At 42.3% G+C, this 24,225-nt stretch overlaps 1 protein-coding gene and 1 long non-coding RNA gene across 7 annotated transcripts in view; one reads left to right on the top strand and one right to left on the bottom strand.

Moving 5' to 3' along the window:
• The window catches only part of shank2a (SH3 and multiple ankyrin repeat domains 2a), a 124,592-nt gene that overhangs the window by 70,623 nt on the left and 29,744 nt on the right, over positions 1-24,225 (top strand). For 5 of the 6 annotated variants that reach the window (XM_081715881.1, XM_081715880.1, XM_081715879.1 and 2 more), the window contains 3 exons: positions 8,971-9,052; positions 12,353-12,435; positions 14,032-14,156. In XM_081715881.1, the coding sequence (XP_081572007.1) occupies positions 8,971-9,052; positions 12,353-12,435; positions 14,032-14,156 (290 nt within the window). Of the gene's footprint in view, positions 1-8,970; positions 9,053-12,261; positions 12,436-14,031; positions 14,157-24,225 lie in introns of those variants that run through there. The other variant, XM_081715883.1, reaches the window with a different exon arrangement.
• Positions 10,593-12,172, bottom strand: LOC113580130 (uncharacterized). Its single transcript, XR_003410943.3, has 2 exons — positions 12,033-12,172; positions 10,593-10,893 (listed from the first exon to the last, which is right to left on the bottom strand). It is a non-coding gene; the product is annotated as an uncharacterized LOC113580130 (long non-coding RNA).

Below are 24,225 nucleotides of genomic sequence, written 5' to 3'. Positions count from 1 at the left end.
GTGTTAATATCCCAGATCGCGTTCCTCGCATTCACCTATCTTCTCAGGACTTGCCTCACTCTTTGTAGGTATTTGGCTATAGCTGCTTTCCTTGTGGCCTCTCCATAATTTTAATTTGCCTGTGGGATTCCAAGGTACTTGGTATTTGCAGATGTCTTCCTGTTCTAGGTTCCTCCCTGTCCTTGTAGCCATTAGACCACACAAATCCAGTCCAAATGACTTTCCGATGTTGTTGCTCCATATCCTGGTGAAATGGGTTAGTGAGTCAACGTCTGGTTCAATTATAGTGTACAGCTTGAGTCATCCATGTAGAGCAGGTGGCTGATGGTTGCGCCATTCCGTAGCCAGCATCTGTATTCTCTCTTGGTGATGATCTCTCTGAGAGGGTCATGCAGAACAGCAGCAGGGACAGGGCATCTCCTTGGTAAATTCCGTACGTCCAAGTAACTCATACTATTGGCTTGAAGTTGGCCTCTATGGCTGTCTTCCAGAGCTCCATGGAGTTCTTGATGGAGGCTGTGTCCTGTTGATGTTATACAGCCTCATTCATTCTAGGATCCATGTGTGGGGTATTGAATTAATTTAATATATATATATATATATATATATATATATATATATATATATATATATATATATATATATATATATATATATATATATATATATACATACATACATACACACACACACACACTATATATATTTTTAAAATATATACTATATACTAAATTGACAGAAAACATAAAGCATGGGACATATTCTAACCTTTATACATTTCCCTAACTAACATTTTTACCTCAAATCCAGATTAGCTAGCAATTTAAAGCTATAGAATCACAGGAGTAAAGTGGAAAATAATGATTAATTCCCACCAAATAAATTACATTACTCTACATTCCTTCCTGGTAGCCTGGCCCATTTCCAGATCATGCATGCCTTCTCTGTTTTGGCTTCAGTGGCATGCAGTTCAAGGGACAGTTTATTTGTGGCACACCTCTCTCTGACAGGATACTGTCTCTTGAGATACTGCTAGTGGATTAGGAACACCCTCTGTGGCTGGAACGCTGCTGGAATTGTCTGGTTCACATCAATCTCCACCTGAGAATCAAGCATTTGATTCCCCCTCCTCGGCATCAGCACTTGGTGGAAAGTCTACCTTCCACTGACCCTTCGGCTTGTTCCTCCACCTCACTGTCAACCTCATCCTGGCATCCATCACCCAAACCAGTAAGTATGCTCCTTTTGTCTGTTGAGTGTAATCATCTTGAGACTCATTAGTGTCTGGTGTCTTTGTCTATGGCTGGGAGAAGGCCATCCTGAGAAGGATGGAAGAGAAAGGATGGACAACGTATAGCTTCATTTTTTTTCTAGCAGATATGGATGGGGTTCCCAGCAGTCATGCAGCCTAGTCTCTTTATTTCACACATTACCAAGAACCCTGTCTCCAGGCTCAAATGATCTTGCTCTGGCCTTTCGATCATAGTGCTTCTCATCTTTTTACCTATCTGGACATGCAGTTGGCCTGATCATGTGCATGAGTCAGGCACTCCTGGAGGTCTCTGGCATACTCTGTATACTCACAAGCACCTGTAGTATGTAACAGGACAAACATCAGATCGACTGGCAACCTTTGATATCTTACAAACATTAGGAAAAATAAGACTGTGACTGGTGGAGTCAAGGAAGGAGCAATTATATGCATGTGTCTTTGCATCAACATATTTATGCCATTGGGACATAGGTTTGGTGGCAGTTTGCCTAATGTTTCTGCAGTGTTCTGTTGAAACTTTCAGTGGTGCCATTCCCTTGAGGGTGATATGGAGTGTCTCCACAGTACTTGAGCGAGCCGTGAGAAATGGTCACCAGTACGTTTTCTACTCCAACCTTGGATTTCTCAAGCATGAGAAAATCTATGCAAACTAACTCTAGGGGTGCACTAGTATGAATGCTGTTCAGTGGAGCCCTCAGCCTTGCAATGGGTGTTTTCCTGAAGCAGAACTTTTTGCACTGCTTACACCCTACTTTACCATCATGAAACATTTGCGGCCAATGAAAACGCTCTCTAATTAATGCAAATGTCTGATCAACTCTGAAGTGACCTCAGTCATTGTGAAGAGCAGCCTATGCTTGCAGCCTATGTTTTTCTGGCAAGACTAGCTGGTCCACAACTTTACCTTGGCAAGCTCTTATTCGCCAATACAGAATACCATCTTTAACAACTAACCTCATCCCCTCCTTGTGCAGTCTACCCCCCAGCAGCTCATCACCTACAAGCCTGGTACCATGCTCTTTACTTTGCAAGTCAGCAACAATCACTGGATCAGCTTTTTGATTCGCCCTGACTTCCTATTTAGTCATACCCAGTAAAACATCAGTGCCCTTCCCATTAAAAGTATCACCAGCCACCAGAGTTTGAACAGGTTCCATAGGACTTCCAGTGCTTTCCACCTGACTTGGTGTCACCCCAATAACCCTATTACCTCCCACAGCTGTATCACATGGGGGGCAATACACACAGTGTGCACATGCTCAACACAGTCTGGAACTCTCCATATGACAGTCTGGATAAGGCATCAGCATTGGAATTGACTTTTCCAGTTAGGTAGTTAATATCAAAATTAAATATGGCCAGTTGTGACACCAAGACCTGTCCAGTGGCATCAAGGGAGCAGTGGTAGCTCAGTGATTAATGTACTCAACTAGTAATCATAAGGTTGTCAGTTCAAGTTGCCACTGTTGGGCTTCTGAGCAAGGTCCTTAATGCTCAATTGATCAAGTTGTATTCAGTCATAATTGTAAGTCTCTTTGGATAAAAGTGTCAGTTAAAATGCCATAAATGTAAATGTATGCTTAGCTGTGGACATTATATACTTAAGGGGATTATTGTCTGTCAGTACTGTAAACCTACTGCCATAAAGGTGTTCAAAGAATTTATCTGTGACTGTCCATTTCAGTGATAAGAGCTCCAATCTATGACCAGGGTAGCAGGTTTCAGATGGGGGTGAGGCCCCTGCTCGCGTATGCTATGACTCACTCAGCATCTCCTTGGACTTGGGTCAAAACTGCTCCCAGACCTTCTCCTGTGTCAGCCTGCAGCAAGTAAGGTAGGCTGTAAACAGGATATCCTAAAACAGGAGCTGTGGTCCATTTGAAAGGGACTTCAACCTCACCAGGTGATTTTCCTCTTTTGCACCTCCTTGGATCTCCAGCTGTAAGATAGTAAAGAGGGGCTGTTGTGGAGGCATATCCATGTATAAACCAGTGATATACGGAGAAGCCCGGGAACTTCAAGAGTTTTTTGTGGTTTGTCAGCTGTGGCCAGTCTTTCACTTTGCTGATTTTTTCAGGGTCCTGATACCATATAGCCAAGATACTGTACTTCCTTCAACAACTGACATCTGAAGCTTCAATTTTAAGCCATGCTCTCACAGCCTCTTGAACACTACCTGCAGCCATTCTAGGTGCTCCTCAAATGTTTTAGAGAAGACAATGATGTCATCTAGATAGATGAGCAACCTCACAAATTTCAGGTCACCAATACAATGTCCTCAATCTTTGAAAGGTAGAAGTTTCATTCAGTTAACCAAAAGGCATACAGTTTCCATCAAATAGCCCCATCGGAGTGCTGAAAGCAGTCTTATGCTTCAACTTGCCAATAACCACAGGTGAGGTCAACTGTGGAGAAGTATTTGGCTTGTCCCAATGCCTCTAGTGTATCCTCTATTCTAGGGAGAAGGAAGGCATCTCTAGTGCTGCAGGAGTTTACTTTCCAACAGTCTATACAAATTCTAAGAGACCCACCACTTTTAGTAACCACTCCAATAGGGAATGAGTAAGGCCTTTTACTAGGGCAGATTATGCCGGCCTGCTCCATCTCCTCAATGGCCATCTGACCTGCTGGTACTGGGTTGGGGATATCCTTCTGTAAGGTAATCAAAAAGGCTTTGTCTCAACCAGTGTTATTTCATGCTGCAGTCTTCGTGTGCACATAGTCGAGAACAAGCTATCAGCTCCTTAAGGCAGAAATGCTGTTCACTGTTCTCAAAGGTACAACTACTGAGGTGTAGCACAGAAAGAAAAACTGTTTGGCTGCCTCTCCCTCCATTGCCTGTCCCACCTCTTTTTGCATTTCCTCCCTCTGGAAAAATGGTGTCACTTTAATGCTTGGAATCACTCATCGTACTCACTTCACCAGCAGATTCAGACATCTTCCAATACAAACTCAGCTGCAATAGTGGTATGTGGTCTAACAGTAACAGGGTTTGTAGAGAGGTTCATTACCCTAGAAGGAAAAAAAATCCCTTTTCCACATTGGCCAGAACACAAGCAACAATCAACCCATCTGGAAGCTTTTGGAAGGGCAAACTTTCAACTAATGCTGTTTATAGCATACCCGTGTGTCTTCTGTATGTATTACAGCTCAGATTTATTTCCTTACCAGGGGGGGATCTATGGTGTCCTGCAAGTATTACAGTGCCAATTGTACCATCTGTTTCTTTCTCATTGATTTTCACTACAGCTATCAATGCCACTCAGGAATACCACTCAGGGTGACTTTGCCTCACTTTGGAGAGGACCTGCTAACCATATGATGTCTGCTAACTATATGATGTAATTTGTTTCTGGAACAACAAATGCTGGGACATTGTTAAACATAGAGGAGTTGGAGGTCAATGTGCAGCACATCGTAAAATGGCACCTGCTGGCCCATTGCTATTTCTATGGGCATATCAGTGGGTTTGAGACTCACTGACAAAAGCCTGGGGTATTTCTTACAAAACATTTCAGGGATTGTTGTGACCTGAAATCCTGAATCAATGAGGGCCTGACACACATTCACTACCACATCTCTTTCATTACTAAGGCATTTCATTTTTGAGTGGCAGTTGCATAAACACCAGGCAGACTTTGCTGACAACCCATGGTTGCCCCAGTTACCACAGGTTCTAGGCATTTAAAGGCTGGTTAGTCTCACTAGCACTTACTGCTTAGCCTTGGTCCTGTCCTACCATAATAGCCCTGCAAAAGCGTGCAACATGACCCAGTTTCCTACATCTGTGGCAAATGAACTCTAGCTTGTTCTTAGTCAAACTTAGCAGTTCTACTACTGGCCTATTGGGTTTAGCTAACTTAGCCTCCAATTGAGCTAGCCTATTCAACTGCACTTCTTCTATACAAGCTCAGTGAGTTCTTACAAATCTGGGTTTTGTTTACCTGTGTGCTCAGGTTTTGGTTTGGGACCATGGTCTCCTCTTTGTGCATACATCTGACTGACTGGGTTTTCTTGGGCTTGGTCAGAAACCTCCTACTTTCATGAGCTAGGCCACGTACCACTGCCTGGAGCTCTCTAAACGAGGAGAGTCTTGACTTAATAGGCACTGTGCTTAGGTAAACATCCTTGTCATTTAATCCCTGAAAAAAACTGACGAATCAACTTAACATCATGGTCTGGGAAAGGCTAACCTTCATTCTGGGATTCTACGGCTGCACACAAAGTAGGTTCCAGTTCAATAGCATATGAGCAAGGTGACTCACCAGGTTTTTGGCTTTGCTCACAGAAGTCTGCAAGGGGGTCGACAGATATCTGGGCATCATTATATTCAGCTCATCAAATGCCCTAACTGACATCTGTTCATGGGCAGGTAAGTTCATCACTAGCATCCTTGCTTCACTGCTCAGGTAACAGACCACTGTGGCAAAAGCAAGATGGGGGTGAAAGCCTCCAGCATCCAGGAAATCCAGCATATCTCTGATCCAGTCATCTATGATACTATTATCAAGATTGCCATTAAACACCTGCACATTCTTTACTCGGTGTGTTTGTGCAAATCCATATTGGGGATAATGTCAAGCAACTGCTGGCATACTCAATGGGACCTGGATTTGCGAGAGGATGTGGCTGAGTCTGTACAGAGAAGAGTAGGCATGAGGACTTTCCAAGTGAGGAGTGGGAGGGCAAGCCATAGAAGTGACAGCATACTATGAGGGCATTGCTGCTGGGCTGGTGAAAGTGTGAGAGCTGACATAACTGGGTGGCTGCCCACATATAACTAAGTAGGCCTAGGTAGGGCTGGTGTTGCACTTTCTTCCATCATAATCTCCACTAGTTGGCCTGTTGACTTTGGCTATGAGGGATTCTGGATGAGTCCCATGGCAACCAGGGTGTATTGGGACAAGGTTCACTTGTGAGTAGGTAAAGGGGAGTTATTTAAGAAATTCCCTGCATTATTCTTTTGTCTCCCCTTTTATTTAATAGCTAAACACTTTTTCAGGAACCAATCCATTATTAAATAAAAGCAATGAAAAAAAAAAGAAGAAACTGTGTTACTGACACTCACTGCACATGCTATTTTTCAGCCTTCATATTCCACAAAGTGTATAAGGGACCTTCAGCGATAATCTCCAACATGGAGTCACTTCCCCCATGACACAAATTCACCCATAAAATTGTATGTTTTTAAAGCTTTAGAAGGTGAAATAAAGGGTATTCTGTCCAAGAGAAACAACACTGCCTTCTGATCTTCACACCTCAATCAGGTCACGTCACCAAAGATGTAACCATTCCTTTCTCTGCGGCCCTGCGTTTTGTTTGATGGAATAAAGAAAAGCATGGGATAGAAAACTGTGGTGTATCAGCTGGTTCGTGCTGCTTTATTGTAAAGCTCCTCTCTGTCTCTCGGCCCGTAACAGGCAGCAGTTTCTCTCTTCAAGAAATAAAATGGTTGTCGTGTCAAACAAGTTTAGTTTTTTAAAGCCGCTGATAAAACAAGTTACAGCTAGTATTATTAGCCCCTTCATTTTATGTTGTTTTGCTTGCACTAGACAGCGCACATAAAACTAAAATTTACAGAAAACATAAAACATGGCACATATTCTAACCTTTATACATCTCCCTACCTAACATTTTAAAGAAATAAAGTACATAAACAGCTTTTCGAGGGATTGAATAAAGTACATAAACAGCCAATACCTTAAATCCAGATTAGCTAGCAATTTAAAGATATAGAATCACAAGAGTGAAGTAGAAAATAATGATTGATTACTACCAAATAAATGACATAGAGGTTAATACATGTCTAATCTGTCCGAGACATTGCTGGATGTTTGATGTTTTCCAAAGATTAACATGAATTTTTTACAAGGATAAAATCAGAATTGCTCACCTTCCAGAAGTAAAACTATTGAATTTACGGAAGCAACGTCACAACTAAGAATAACAAAGAAACAGAACATGCTCCACTTAAGCAGTTCTAACTGTTAATAACACTACCTTACATTAACGTTAAGAATACTATCTAAACAATTGTAACTTGAGAACTGGTTTACTGGGAATCTGGTTTTGAGTTGTGCTTTTGCACATGAGCATTTGGAAATCACTCTGCATGTAGTTAAGCAAGGTAGGCTAATGGAGTGCTGATGAACACAAGTGCTACTCGTAGTTCCTTTTTTCCTTTCATTTATAAATTGGCCTAGCAGTCCACAACATGGAAAAGTTTGTAATACACCATACTGGAATATGATTAAAGATTCGTGGAACATTTATATCTGGAAATCAATGCAGTGGAAGAGTGATGTAGAAGCTAAATATAAATCACACGTACTTCAGTAGGAATTACATAAGAAATCCGATCACGAGCATTCGAGACATTCAAAATGCCAGGTGTAAATAATTATTTCTTTTGCCGGTCCCGTGTGATCACATAACTCAAGATGTATGTTAATGAATGGTGTGAATAGGGCCTTATCTTATTAGCCAGAATCTCCACTAAAACACACAGTTCAAAATGGTACATGCTTAGAATAGAAACATCAAAACAGTAAAGTAATAAAGCTAGCTACTAAATATGTTAGCTAGGTAGCTAACAGTAAATGCTAGCCAAATCAAATAGTTCCATGTCAAAACCATTACTAAATTACTCAACTGCGAGCTAACGCTACCACATATGTAAGCTTCACACCACCAGCTTAGTTCACTACTTCTATCGTAAAAACTTTTGCAAAATTCATAATACATTACTAGCTATTCATACGTTATCAAGCTAACACTAGGTTTCGCAAAATATCAATGTAAGCAGTAGAAATGGACAAACACATTTTGAAAGATCATACAACAGTCACATAATCTTAGGATCATTTTTTACAAATTATTCTAAAAATATAGCTAACTAGTGTTTATTTAGTTCATATTGACTGGTAAATATTTCTTCCAATTTAGTCACTGTTGTAAACAACCACACGGCTTCCTACATGGCTTCTTAGATGAGGCAGGTCTCATAGGGGAGGTAGACTGAGAGATGAGATTTAAGGCCAGACTTAATAAAATATGCCCAAAGTAACTACTAGGATTATTAGAGATATTAGAGCAAGAACATAACCAGACTCTTCTGGACTGTGGTTCTTCAGGGCAGCCAGAGTTTAATGTAAGACCCTGTAGGACCAAGAGGGCACAATGGCACCTTAAGGGGATTTCAGGCACTGTGCACTATCAGGAACAATCGCTTCTAGGTGTACGTTAGGCCTGGTCTTAGAATTATGGATTGTCCTGTGTACAAGGAATACTGAAAATACACTAGGTGGGTATAGTACATTCAGGTTGGGATGCTGATAAATTGTGCAGCGAAGGCCACCTGAGCAGGTGTGCTGAATGACTTTGCAGGTGTACTGACACTTGCTGTGAGTCTCTGTGGTGAGTATATTGAGCTGTAACACTTGGCTGGGCCCCAAACATACTGATGAGCACTTGGTTTTTCAGGGCTCCTCTCTTTCCTCCCATGGCATCAATTACATCGATTTGTGTACAATTCCTGTGGGAGTCTCTCTTGACTTGACTCAGTATGATTTGATTTGGCTGACTGACTCCCAGTTAAAATAGTGAAACTGATTGATGATATAATTCTGTGATAAGGTGACTGATTAAGTGCTCTTCCATTGGTTACCGATCATGTGCTTTTATTGGTTTTATCCCAGAGGGCCGAGTGGACCGGGCAGACAGGAAGAAGCTGTTCAGACACTACACTGTGGGCTCCTACGACAGCTTCGATGCCTCTAGGTACAGCCTTATGACTGTCTGCTAAATGTGTGTGTGTGTGTGTGTGTATGGGTGTGGAGTTTGCATTACTGCAGTCAACAAAAGCATTATAAATCAGAGCCTCAAAACAAAACAATGAACTCCTCCACAGTGCCCTCTATTAATCTGGAAATATTTGTATCTTCAATAGTGCCATGCTGTGACAAAATGTATGAATGAGTTAACAGTATTATCTTAAACCAGGCCTGGACCCCCACCCCCCCACCCCAGGGGACTGAGGAGACTGTACCGCTCTCTGTTGCATTGCTGTGAAATACCTCTACTGACATTTGTAGACAGGAACAGAGGCGAAGGAAAGAAGAGGAAAATCGTGTGATGCCACAGAATCTTGTGTGACGCAAGACGTCTTTGCAGCTGGGCAAAATGCTTGTGTGTGCTGCTGGGAACACATTTTCACTGGGTTTTTCTTTTCTCTCATCTATTTTTGGGGTTGTGAGCCAACTCCTTTTTTCCTCGCACTTTGCTTTAGAGAGCCTGTGATGTGTCCGGCAGCAACAGGGTCAGTAAAACCAGGACAAATATGTGAATTCTCTGCTTGACAAGCTCCACAAAGAACTGGTTGGAGGCAGTGACCCAGGAGCCATGCTCATCAGTCTGGGCCTGACCATTACACCGTGTAATGGTGTACACCATGTACATTAGTAACCAGGCTCTAGGCCACACCAGTCACAGGGCTCTTGTTTAGGAATGCACCCAGGCAACTATACAGAAATGCATTAATGAATGCAGTGTTAGCTGCCAGAAAACCATATGAGAAGATCTTGAACTGTACTGTGCTGTTCTGTTGTATTGTATTCTATTGTACTGTATAGAGTAGAATCTTCCATATGAAGGAGAACTGGGCCCATTCTAGAACTTTCTAGAACAAGTATTCTCTCTTGTAACATCACCAGAGGTACAGAGGTTTTTCTATGAGAGAGTACAGTCTTCTCTAATCTCCTGGACAGGGTGTACTTTTAGGTGTTAGGAGTTAACAGAGTAGGAATGCCATTATTTAGCAGCAAACCCAACCAGTATGAACTGTCATTGGTGTTTCCCACCAATTCTGTTCCACACAACACCATATATAACACGCGACTGCATCATTAATGTCAAATTGACAGCATCAGTATCAAGGTTGAGAAAAGCTTGAAAACGCAGGCTTGTTGAGTCTGATGGAGAAATTTATCGAATAGTGATATTTATTCCTCACCAACTCTGAGCTAAGTGCACTTCATAGTTTTGCAATGAAATTGTTTTTTTAATGAGATCATTTAAAACCTGCTCTTTCAAACTTGAGCTGAATTTCCCCAGGGGCTGGAATGCCATGACTCCTCTTTTTGAGGAAATATTCATCTGGGTTTTTTTTTTTTTAAAACTGACAGAAGGTGCCATTACATTTTGCATGAACTGCATACTGTCCATGCCAGGATATGGAAGGGGGGGGGGGGGGGGGGGGGGGATCTGATAGTTTCACTGAATACATCATCTGAATAGGTCAGCAGTAACAGGAAGTCAATAATCGTTATTTGTCTAGGCCTACTCTGGGCTTTATTTCTTTAAATTATTCATTGTGATGAAAGCGATGCCTCTTAAGTCATGCTGACTTAAAGAATTGCTGAATTTACACAAATTGTTACTGATCTTTACACGATGCGTTCAGGAAACAGATTACGGTGTATGACTACTGTCTTAAGTTAGATTGCATTGTCCGTAATTTTGTTTGTCTTCTTCTTCACCCTTTGGGCTGGTGAGTTGGTCACCACGCTCCTCAGAAGATATAACAGTTTAGCTTCCGCAGTCGCACAGCGGTCGTTCACGCGCTGTAAAAGAAAAAGGAGGACACGACAATTGCAGCGAAGCTTCGGCATAGCAAAGGAGAGGACAACCGTCGGAATTTACATGCGTGTTGCAGCGGTGTCAGATAACCTGTCTCTTGCTCCTGCATCAGCGTGGCGTCTTTAAAAACAGATTGCGTTGCTAAGGCAACTAAGCATCCCCCGCGCTGTTGCTAGGACTGCAGAAGTATCTATCTATCTATCTATCTCTCTCTCTCTCTCTCTCTCTCTCTCTCTCTCTCTCTCTCTCTCTCTCTCTCAGACACACACGTAAACATAATCACATAGAACCCAAACAGAAAAAACAGCAACTTGCAACCTACACTATAAGTTCCGATAAGGCGTATATCACGAGAAGTTACATACTTTACAGTTTTTTTTTTATTGCGCAGGCAATGACAACGTCATACAAATCGTGTAAGCAGATTCTACCAGTGTTTTTGCCACCGTTACGTAAACGGGCAAACTAAAGAGGATGCTGACGCGCCCTGGAACAGGCTGCACTCCCTTAGCTTACTGAACTGTACAAGCGACAACCGGAACTGCTGACAGCCAGCTGCATCGACAGGTCGCGACGGGGAAAAAGCGAGAGCGAGCGCTAAGAAAGAAACAAGTACGGAGAGAGACCCCTGGAAGGAGTGTGCGCACGAGCGCTACCCGTTCATCACGACATGAATCGCTGCGCTACAACATCTTTGTAATTGATTTGACGGATCCGGAGAGGGTTGTATAAATTTTACATCGGCTGAAAGTTTTTTATTAACGCACATTCTTATGGACTACATGAGGAGCGCTCTAAACGTGCCTAACGGATCCTTTTCTGCCTCTTACACTGCGCGCGTAGTAGAGAAATCCTAGTTTTGTCTTGTGTTGCCAAGAGCTGCGTTAATGAAGATGTCATTCACGTGCAGCCAGCCGCTTCTTCTTTCACCGCTCCGTCGATGACTGGAGAAGCACGCACACATGCAAGATCTCGCGAAACGGGCCTGCGCTTTCATGCTGCCTTCATCCTCCCATTGCCTGGTCCTACTGCTGCGTGCACTCATTTACCTGCTCTGTTTTCGCTGCCCCGCTCCTCATCCGTTGCTGCTTTCATAATTTATTTAGTTGGTAATGATTCTTACCGACGTCACACTGTGTCGCTGGCTCGGGCCTCAGCGCGTCGCTCCCGCACGGGTGACGGCTCTGTTGTCTCACGGAAAAGGAAGACAGGAGGTGGCGTTTTTCGGGGGATGCGGCCGCCGGTCTGGCGTGTCGTCGTTCGTCGTCGTCACCCTATTAATTTAAAGTAGAGTGTTCTGTCCCCTCCGTCCCACCCGTCCCCCCGCCGCCCCGGGTGGCCGGTGACTGTCACCATGAACCTGCACTCGGGCCGAAAGGCGGTGGCGATGATGAGGATGATGGGATGTAATAACGGGCGCTACGCGCGCAATTTCCTCCACAGTGACTGCGTGATAGACGAAAAGACCGTGGTCCTGCAAAAAAAGGACAACGAGGGATTTGGGTTCGTGCTCCGAGGAGCTAAAGGTAAGCCTCCGTCTCTTCCTGGTTCTCACCTTATGTCAGCATCCCCCTTCACACCCCTCCTGATGAACGCACAACACCCACGCCGTGTACTCAAGAGACGGCAATGCCCCTTCATCTTGCTATACAATCTCAGCACCACTCTTCTGTCTTTCTGTTCTTATCTGTTCATATCTGTAGGCATGTTCTATACAGTTATAAATTTAAACGTGGCTGTGTTATCACTGCTGCTGAGATCATGGACTTGTTGAATCTTTCTTTTTGTAGTACTGTTAAACTTCAGTTAAACCAGCTGGGCTTGTTACTTTTTTCTAATGCAGTCCTTCCTTGCTCTGATATATCTTGTACATACCACATGTGTTCTATCTCTCTCTCTCTCTCACTCTCTCTCTCTCTCTCACACACACCCACACACACACACATACACACACAGTGTTTCAGTGAGTGCTTGTATGTTTTCCTTCAGATTTGAGAGCCTGAGACACTAACATCAGCATGAATATACTACAAGTGTATATTCATTCATGAATATACTACAAGTGTATATTCATTGTTGTATGATTTATCCCACTATGTCATCTTTAAATATGCAGAGTTGAAACTGTGAGTCAGATTTGTTTAACTATGGTCTATCAGTGCTGTCTACTCTTGCTCTTTACATAAGGAAAAGAAGGAGAGAAATATATAGAGAGAAGCATAGTGAGTCTACTGTTTCTCTGTCCATATCTCCTACTCGCTCTCACAAACACTAAAACTCCCTACTGTGTGTGTGTGTGTGTGTGTGTGTGTGTGTGTGTTACAGTATGGTGTGATGAATGTGAAGTGACACCGCTGCTTTTTGCATCCACAAGGACGGAAGCTCAGCCCAAGTGCACAGAGAGCACTGTGTGTGTGTGTGTGTGTGTGTGTGTGTGTGTGTGTGTGTGTGTGTGTGTGTGTGTGCGCGTGTGCATGCATGCATGTGTGTGTGTGTTTAAGGGGTTATCGTTCGGATACACAAGTATTAATTCTGCTCTTTGCATATACTTTGTAAAGTCTGACCAACCTACAAAACATATACACCATAATACTTTCATGACCTCGTTTGTCCTTTAGAATTACTGCACTTGATATACTGATTTATGATATACATGATTTGATATACATGATTTGATTTTGGTACTCAGTATACATTTTTAAGGTGCCATTGTGAGGTGTTTTATGTTTTATGTTCCATGCTCTGGAACGTCTCTTGTAAAAATTCTATGAAAATAGAATCAGCAAATAGTTGGTTTGTAATTGTTCCATTCACAGTCCATCTGGGGGCGCTGTACCTCTGCACCAGGGCTTTGCAGTGCCAGCGGATGTATTTTCTTCATACAGCTCAGGGTAAACACCTGATGGCCTGACCTAAAGGTCTTAGAGCAGGGAATCCACAAAACTACACTGTGCATGGGTTTTTTAGCACTCCAGGAGAGAACCACTGCCTTAGCCTTTGCTCTAGATGAATATGCTAATTTTGCATATCTGCTATTGTACCAAAAAAACAGAATTGCATAATTTGAGCAGTAGCCTAAGCACTGACCCTCCCCCCATTTCTTCCCCCCACCCTGACCCCAGCGGACACGCCCATCGAAGAGTTCACTCCTACTCCTGCTTTTCCTGCCCTACAGTACCTGGAGTCAGTGGATGAGGGAGGGGTTGCCTGGCAGGCAGGGCTTCGGACAGGGGATTTCCTCATTGAGGTAAGATTTGGGCAGCATTTCTACTCCCATGTCTACATAGGCTGACTTTTCGCTGTTGGATCCTTGTTGGATTGTCATTTTTGCAGGAAAGCTAGTGGTAACACTTCTAAAGCATTCTTCAAAAGGATACTATGGAATAACTGTATTAGAAGATGTTAGAGTGTGGGATGTAGGCTCTTAACCTAAAATGCTTATATTCAAAATGGCTTACTGACTGGTTTAAAAAATGTTGCATATTTTTGTGGCAATAGGTCTTAGGTTGTCTGTTCACAAATGCAGAATGTTAGCCAATTACTGTGCTCAGATAATGAAAGTTGACATATAATATTCTTGTTTTAAGAAGGATGCTGTACATAACTGCAAAGTATAGCATATTATTTAACTTTGTCAAATGTTTGTTGTGAAAGTGGTTTCAGAGAGTGTCTCCCTGACACTGCTCTGGCCTGTGAAGCTGGCTGCAAACTGTCCAAAAATAGTGCAGTTAAGTGTCACTATGAGGAGTGGCTTTCTAAAAAAGGTTGGTTTTACTTGAGTTTTTGATATACAGGAAATATACAGTAGTGGGAGCTCTGGCTAAAACCCCTCTGTCTGTGATTGTGTCTGTATTCCTTTTCATGCTGTCTTATATAGATCAGCTGTGTTTGTAATGCCAGCAGATCACATTCAGCAGTGGTGTGTAAGAGGCCATGTAGAAAGGGTTTTCCATCCTATAAATGCGAGCTTTTCTAAAGCAATGCAGTGTGCTAACACACGCACACACACACACGCGCGCACACGCGTGCACACATGCACACACACTCTCATCAACTGCAGTACGTTTGTCTTTTGCGTAATGATTAGGAAGAGCTGCTATTAGGAGAAGCACTGCAGTCCCAGTTTGAGAATAAATGGAGCAAGAAATGAGACGTGGCCGTTTCCCTTCTCTTTTTATTTGTTCTCGCCATCTTTCATGTTCTCTGCTTCTCCATGTACCCATCACTGTGTTTCATGTGCATGCTCTCATATCTGTTCTTTATTTTTAAATCCTTCTGGTCTCTCCCTTCCTTTCCCCACTTTTTAGATGTATCATCTCTATCTGTTTTATTCACACACACACACTGTCTCTCTTTATCTTTCTGTCTTTCTGCCCTTCTCTCTTTACATCTTACTCTCTGTCTCTGTCTGTCTGTCTCTCTTTGTCTCTCTCTGTGCTTCCATCTGTTCTTTGAATTCATCCTCTTACCTGACTTCTGTTCTCTCACTCTGGCGCTTAAGCTTTGTATCTATTTTGCTTATTTGTTTATCCATTCTCCTCCTCAAGCAATTTGTAGTGGTCCAGCCTAAATGCACACACACACACACACACACACACACACACACAGACACACACACACACACACACACACAGACACATGCTTGTGCACCCACAAACACGCATTCTGTCAAACGCAGACGCACACACAGATGCCTACATGCTCAAGTGTCAGTACTGAAATTCTTCTCATTGGACTCCTGGGTTCCCGTTATTATTTGCAGGACACCCATGCCACCATTTATTGATGTGTTCACAGCAATCAGTGACATGGGCTTTATTACAGTGTGGGTGTGTGTGCATATGTGTGTGTGTGTGTGGGTGTGAGTGTGTGTGTGTATTTAGGCTGGACCACGACAAATTGCTTGGGCGCATTTGTTTTCATAAAGTAATGGCAGATGATATGTAAAACAGCAAAATTTTCGTTCACATATTCCCCATGTTTAGTCAAGATAAACAAGGATAATAATAGCAGTACAGTGACATAATCTGAAGGCTGTGGTGTGTGTGTATGTGTGTTCATATGTGTGTGCAACTCTTGATGTTGCCTTAGAAAAACACAAACAATGGCATACATGATTTAAAGCATTGCATAACTTAGCATTAAACTTTCATATTCAGACCCTACAATTTATGCAGTTCTGTATATGTGTTTGTGCGTTCATGTGCACACATGTATGTGTACTTGTGTGCTCATGTGCATGTGTGTATACTTTGTGCAGAATGTGTGTCACACGGTTGACTGGGTTGGAGATGGTGATATAATCTCATATCAGAAGGATAATTCAGCATCTCTGCCATGGTGGTGGCTTCTCTGCCTTCCTCCATGATGGATGGGTCTGCTGTGGCCGTGGACAGGCACTCAGCTCTGTCGCTGCTCTGCATGCAAACTGAGCATTCATTAATCTCTCTCTTTGCATTCTGCTCTCAAAAAGCTGGGCAGTTATCAACTATGCGATTGGATATTTATATCCTCAGTTGGGCCCTGTCCTCCCCTGAGGGCTCTTTCTGTGTAGGGTTCAGTACAGTGCAAGGTTTCAGGTCCGGTACTTGATAACGCACTACCCTCCTAGTTAAATCCTCTCAGGCTGTTATCTTAGTAGGCAGGTAACTGAGCTTTGTTAAAATGTATGAATGGATGGAGTCAGGGTAGGGAACATGCCACTCTCTGTGTTTTGCCCAAGTGTTACCATCCAGAATTAACACTTTGTAGATGTAATCCTGTTCCTTTGCTCATATGAAAAGCCACAGATCTACATTTGTTCTACATGTAAATTTGTCTTGCATGAGTTTGAAGTTTTACAGTGCAGAGAGTATTTGAGCGTGCTCAGTGCAACTACAGATTGATTAGTAGTTTGGCCCAGCAGTTGGTTGCAGTATGTAGACTTGTGATCTTCTGAAACATGCACTGGTGCTCTGTCTTTAGCACTCAGACAGATGGCCAAACCATGCACTCTTTTCCACCTTTCCTCTATGACCTCCTACAAGATGATATACTGACCTTGCCTGCACACTGATTAAGCACACTCCAGAAAAGGCCCTCGGCTTTAGAATGTTCTGAAGGGAAAAACAACAAAACTGATGAGCCAAATGGACCAGTGTGAAAATGGGCAAGAACATTCTAGAGTTCCTGCCATACACAGCAACACGTGTGACTCTGTGAGATCACTGGCAGTGTTTGTTGGCATTTTCTTGATCATTGTGGCTTCCTTTTCCTCATTTTCCAATAAAGGCCAGTAATTGGACATTTAAGATTAATGTTCCTATGGAATCCAAGTAGCCCAGTAATACTTTTTTAAGGTACAGTTTACAGTTTTATTATATGTGTGTGTCTATAAAGATAGATAAGTTAAAGTATAAAATGGAAGTGTGTGAGAGAAAGAAAGAAGGGTGAATTTCTGAGACATTATTAGGTTGTGCTGCTGTAGTTTAAGTTTTTGTAGCGCCTCAATGTTTTAGAGTCTGTTTGAAACACAAGCTGAAGTAAAAAAGAAGCAGTCCCTTCTTAAGCAACATTGCCCTGAATATAAGGCTCATGTACCTATTCCTTGTCATCTTTGAAGACACTGTCTATGGCAAATGTACCCCTTTGGGTGATGGTGAAGCTACTGGTTATCAGCTGCATTGCTGCATTGAGTACAGCCCATTATGACTCCAGGTCTGTCTCTGTCCTTCGCTAATTTTCAATCCAAGTAAAAGTTTCCAAAGGGAAATGGGAACTGAAACAAAGCTTTCTTGGCAAAAAAAGATTTCTGATCTAATATATTTATTATCATATGCCGTGTTGTATAAGGTATGTAGACTGCTTTGAAAAGACTTTAACTAGTTATGTGCATGCATGCATAATTTGTTAATGAACCAAAATCTGTGCTGCCAGTGGGGTACTTGGTTCAAATCAGACCAATGCTACATCTGCTCATTTCATGGATGAGGGCCTGAGTACTCCTGCTCTCTGGGGTGGCAGACTGCTTTACTTCCTCTCTCCTGACCATCTACAGAACTGGACAGTCCAGGGCATCGGCCAGAATGGTCAGAACTTGCCAAAGCCCACAGCGAACACTCAGTGTCAATACTTTTAAATAAGAACATGTACTGATTTAAATGCAAGTGGCTACAGTACATGGTGTCAAGAAATAATAAAATTCCAAAACTAGGGATGGGATCTTTCATGGGTGTATAAATGATGTGGACAGCTGTGACTTTTCAAACACACCCAGGCTTTTCACATGTTTCTTGGCTATTTTGGTAAATAGTTCTAATGAAGCTATAAGAGTTATAAGCTAACTGTTTAATGCTCATTGTTCTCATTCACTGAGGCTAGTGACGGTGCATGGCCAAAAATGCTTGTTCTCCTATGGAACAATCCCTAACAGTCTTTGATCATTTGTATACAAGGCAGGTCATGTTGATACAATGCTCTGAAGACCTTCAAAGCTTTGTTTAAAGATGTCTTTTGTTTAATAAAAAAAGCTCTTTAGTCATTTATGGGAATTATTAATATCATTTAATCACTGAGTCTAGCATTAAGGCATGCCACTGCTTGTCGTGCTGGGTGTGTATGTCTAGCACTGTCTGCTGCCTTGATTTATCTGCAGGTGCTTCTTTTCTCACAGTTATGGAGTAAATTCTGGATATTCCTGTCAGTGCTGTTCAGAGTTTATTTTATAAGTTATCACCCACAGTATATATTCAGTATATATATTCAGTATATATTCTCTCCATATAAATACAACATATCAAAAGCTTTTTGTTGTGCCAATTATATCACTATATTATCATTCACAAAGCACTGAATGTAAATTGTAACACTGTCCATAGTGCTGAACCTGGTTGTCTGAATACGTTTTGGATTAATGTTATTACTATTGTTATGATATGAAACTCATACATATAACATTTATTAAGGTATGGAAGCCTTTACCTAAGTTTCAGAAATTCAGAGTGGCACAAGTTTTCAAATTTTAGCACATGCAACCAACAATCCTTTGTCAAGGCTTTAGTTTGAGTCACTTTTAATCCAACAAAGTACTGACACTTTACTCAGAAACATAGTGAAAGTTAATTTTAAATTGCATAGCTATTTGTGATACTGGTTGGTGTGTGTTCATCTTCTGCTGAGGGACTGCGTTTCAGTAGAGCTCTTCAGGCCGGCGTTTCGGTCGAGCCCTTCAGGCTGGTGCTCTACGATTGGCTGCACTGCTCTCCTGAGGCAGTTAGCCCTCGACTCACCCAGCTACTGCTGTAAGAGGCAGTGAAGGGAGACTGAAGCATCCACCCTTCAGTATGTTCTTTTACCCCATGCAACACTGATGTAAACCTGGAGAAGGGCAGAAGAACAAGGGAAGGTGAAGTATGGTCCTTTGTGGTTTGTAGTGACCCACTTGGAAAGGCTGCCAGATATCGTGCTGGGTATTAAACAGAGTGGCCTGTGGCTCAATCCTCTGTTACCTGCTCTCCGAGGTAATAGGCAGCAATATCAGCCTACACTTATACTGCTGGAAAGAGAGCATGGCCTTGCAGTGTCCAGTGTCTTCTTTTAGGGGCTTGGTCTGCTTAGAGCAGTATTTGCTCCATTTGTACTTGTTATTGTATTGATATTGTATGGACACTGGATAAGTGTAGGTACATTATTCAGCTAGAGAAAATCATGGATCCTAGCACATTAGTACTGCAACATAGTGGTAGCTCAGTGGTTAAGGTACTTGACTAGTAGTCAGAAGGTTGCTGGTTCAAGCCCAACCACTGCTGAGTTGCCACTGTTGGCCCCCTGAGCAAGGCCCCTAATGCCTCAATTGCTCAAGTTGTACTCACTCATAATTGTATGTTGCTTTGGATAAAGGTATCAGCTGTAAAAAAAAGACTACTGTTTAGCATCAACTAATGACTAACATTGGAAGAAAATATGTACAACTGCAGGAATTAATTTTCAAGTGTACATTTCACAGATTAACTCAAGATACACAGGTTTTATATTTTACGGCATTTTTGTCTGACACTTTTGTTCTAAGCAACTTACTGTAATTCTGACTGAAGGCAACTGAGGGTTAAGGGCCTTGATCAAGGCCCAACAGTGACAAGCTGGCAGTGGCCTTCTAATTACTAGTGAAGTACCTTAACCACTGAGCCACCACTGCCCTGATTTTATGTTTGTTTTGCCTTTTCACGTTCATCTCTGTTCATTTTTCAGCTATATGAATTTATCCACATTTTTCAGTCGGTGGGAAGTTCCTCCTTTATACTCTGGCATTTTTAAAATTACAATTAGTCAACAGCCAGTAGCCTGTGTTTGGTCCTTAAAACTCTAGGAGCGCATTGGGTCCTTTGTGGATGTCATACAAAACCCACAACTGCAAAAGGCAGAAGGACAGCTAGGATGGCATGAAGCAGCCTGTGAACTCGAAAGGGTCCCAGCAGCATTGTGAGGTTACTTTTGTTCAAAGACCTTGCTGCCATTTGAGGCATACTACTTTGATGTGGTAGCTACACAGACACATACATATACACACACACACACACACACACACAGAGACACACACACACACAGACACATACTGTTATTTGTTACGCATATAAAAATAACTCGTGTTGATACGACTATGCAGTTGTAAACAGTTGAGGAAAATAGAGGTCAGATGTAGAAGTGAATGAGTGAATTTGTCCAATTTTTCCTCTAAGTCCAACCTGGTGAGCTCAGAGACCCCCTTTGGTTCACTCATGTCATAACACAGCCAGATCTGAGCACTGATTGGACCAAGCTGCCTGTCACTCGCACTGTAAAATGTCACCCACGTCCCCTCTGCATGAGAGGGAACCCGCGCCATACAGCGGCGCGACACTTCTCCTCCCGCTGCAGAGCAGAATGTGAGGCAACGGTCGCCCTGGCAACGGCCCGCACGTCTTGGACCTAGGGCAGTGCATTCCAAGTGTACTCTGTGACATTGACATAGGCAGATACATCAGCATATAGAGGAGCACAAATGTCCACAGCAATGAGTATGAGCTGTGTGTTTCTAAGACCTTCTGGCTAGTCTATGTGGACTTTATAGCTAGGCTATGGTCTTAGGCTGTAGGCTCACTGAAATTTGAGGTTTTACTAGATTACTGCAATCTTGTATTACTCCATACCTTGTCTAGTAAAACTATACACTGGTGAGTTTTCACCCTGTTTTGCTCCATGAATTCGTTATGCCCACTGGAGGTCATTTCTCCACCCATTTTCAGTTGAACCAATCAACATGCTCTGGTGAGCTACTGTCCAGCCCAGTGGTAGGTTTCAAAGATAGATGACAAAAAAGGACAAAGAAACAAAAAAAGCACAAATTGTATAGGGGAATATACATACGTACTATGAAGGAGTGGTTTGAGCTCATAGTGTTTAACAGTGAGGTTTCATCACCATTATGCTTGTAAATATCCTAGCATATCCATGCCCCTTTTATGCAGTCTGCCCAGACATCTATGGAAAGGGTTTGCCTCACATCTTTCCTGCATTCTTTCTTTCACATCTTTTCTGCATACTTTCCATGCAATTTAATGCTAATATTGGTGGACAACTTTGTACACTTTAGTTCATTAGTTTCTTCAGGACATGGGTGCAACGGCATCACATAATTTCTTTAGTCCTTAATGTTTCTCGTGTTTATTGAACATACTTCTCTCATTTTCACGAGCTCATACTGATGGCTTCTGGCTGTTCCCATCTACAGCCAAAGGAGTGCTCTCAGATGTGTAGTGCTGCCTTACTCCTCCAGTGTTTGGGACTGGAATATTTTGATCCTCTGGTTGCTGGCTTTCTAAATGTAGAATCTCTCATTGTTATTGTGGAACAGAGTATCAAAGACCTTTCGTCCCTGTATTCATGTTTAAATTTGTTTTTTGATATCCACTCCCATCATTCGAGGTTCTGTGGTGGTGGAATGATGCCCTGGTGTAATAGGGTTGCTTCTATTTTTAGGTACAGTGAGGTGATGTCTGTTTTTGTGAAGTCAAACACTTTCTAAGCTAAAGGAGACATTTCATGTTGACACATCAGTTCCAGTATTTTTGTATCTCACAGTGATGAAGGTTTGTTTATCCGGCCTTCGTGTCTATGGAGAGTGTCTTCCTCATGCAGTGACGTCTGCAGTAGCATGAATCACCACTGCTAGCTTTAACAGTGCGTCACAGGAGACACACACACACACGCACGTATAGACAAACATACGCACATGTGTGCGTGCACACACGGACACTCAGACATACGTGTATGTGCACACGAATACTGAGCTGTGGGGGGGGGGAGCTGTAAAGCTTTAGAGGAAAAATACAAATATAGGAAGACAAGCTGAGTAGCTAGCTGTGGTAATCTGTGAACATACAAACCCTCTTCCAGTGTGGATTTAACAATGAACCTCCCCAACATCCACTTTCTCACTCTCACCCACTCTCCATTTCTCTCTTTCTTTCTGACACACTCCATTTTTCTCAGATAAGAAGTGTAAGGATTATCAAGGGGCTTTAGGTGATTGTGTGTTTTTTTTGTGTCTGTGTCTGTGTGTGTGTCTGTGTGTGTGTGTGTGTGTGTGTCCATTGACTGCAGCTCTTGGCTCTTGGCTTCTATAATTAGACTGGTAACAGTGGGTATGAGAGAGTGAAAATTCCTGAGCTGGATATCACACACAGACGCACACACGTCCAAACCCAAAGCAAGTGAGGAGACAGCAAATTACGATCACCCTTCATCTGACAACATATTGCACAACACTGTAATAGAGCATATCGAAAACAGCTCCATAACCAGTGGGCATCATTTTACTGTGTCTTCGTTCTGTGGTAAGCAGTATGCAGACACAACACTACTGTGCTGAAGAGTGCACTCTCTAAACCTCATGAGAAAGCACTTCCCCATAATAGGACATTTTGAAATTTTGCTTCTCTCTGCTGGTTTATGCAGGTGTGATTTTACATAGGGCATTCCAGACACCTACAGCATCTACAACTTTGACCTCTAGAACTCTTGGTTGTTTCATATCTTATTAAGATTAAAATAAACATAATCTATACATAAAAAACAGCATTCTCAATTTTAGGAAGACACTACCAAAGGGTTGTCCTTGACAACAAACAGGCCTCACATAGAGAGTGGTAAAGGCAGGGGCATTCACTAAATAATGTTGCAAGTGAACAAAACAAAAGCATATGGTAAAGGACTTAGTAAGTTATAAAACACCAAGGCAGATACACGGCTGGGCCATACTTGGTTGTATTCTGGTTAGCAGCATGTTGTATATGCAAAAGAGGTCTGACAATGTGGGTTTTCAAAATAAATAAGCAACCTCCACAGCTGCTTGTTTATTTGATGCGACAAGGGAGACAAAAATCATGACCACATATATCAGGCAAAGACAAACCACATTGACAACGCTCAACGCTCAGATGGGTAGATAGACACTTAGCAAGATGGCTTCCAAAACACCACAAAAATATGGCCAAAAATGAAAAAAATATGGCCAAAACTGCAAAATTTAGTTGGCATCTCAGGGACCAAGTCTCAACAAAAACTGCACATTTTGAGCTTGCCAAAGCTGGAACTCATGACAGGATGGACATTTTGAAGCATTCTCCATTCAAGACCAATGTACAAACGGGTCTTTACCTGGTGTAAGGAGAACAAAACCATAGACATCCGCACAGTAGAAAGAAGCAATATGGTGTGTTCAGAGGAAGGCCCAGACGTGTTTACGTTGGGAGATGGCCAAAGCATGTCTTCATCGCACACCGTCTGCTGCCCACTGCTAAACATGGTGGTGAAGCCGTAATGGTATGGGCGGCCGTCTGGTGGAAGTTCTGCCGCGTGCAATGTTCTGTCCTGCTGCTATCACCTTCTGGGACCTCCCAATTCATCACATCTAAACAAGAGTGAGTCTTGTGCTTTGCAAAGTGAATTTCCACCTCATCATCCTTCAAAAAGAAAGAATGGGCTAATATCCCACTACACACAGTTCAGGACTGCTGTAACAGTGTGCAAAGACTGAGGTTTTTCAGGGGCACATGGTAGATCTACTCCATATTTGGTACTCCATATTATGTTATCTTTCTGTTATTTTGTATATTCTGTACTTACATGAAATACTATTTGAATGTTTATGAGTATATTCTACTGATAATACTTTTTTACTTACACTAAAGTATATTTGACCTTCATTTACATTTCTAAAAACATTTTAGGCTTAAATTTCATTGTTTTTTGTTCCATTGCTTTTTTTGGTTTTGTTTCATCTATTTCCATTTCATTGATGG

This window comes from Electrophorus electricus, chromosome 6 (assembly GCF_041902795.1).
Source record: "Electrophorus electricus isolate QZ-2024a chromosome 6, ASM4190279v1, whole genome shotgun sequence".
NCBI classification, from domain to species: domain Eukaryota; kingdom Metazoa; phylum Chordata; class Actinopteri; order Gymnotiformes; family Gymnotidae; genus Electrophorus; species Electrophorus electricus.
The sequence above is the reverse complement of the archived record's forward strand: the minus strand, read 5'-3'. Positions and strand labels throughout refer to the sequence as shown.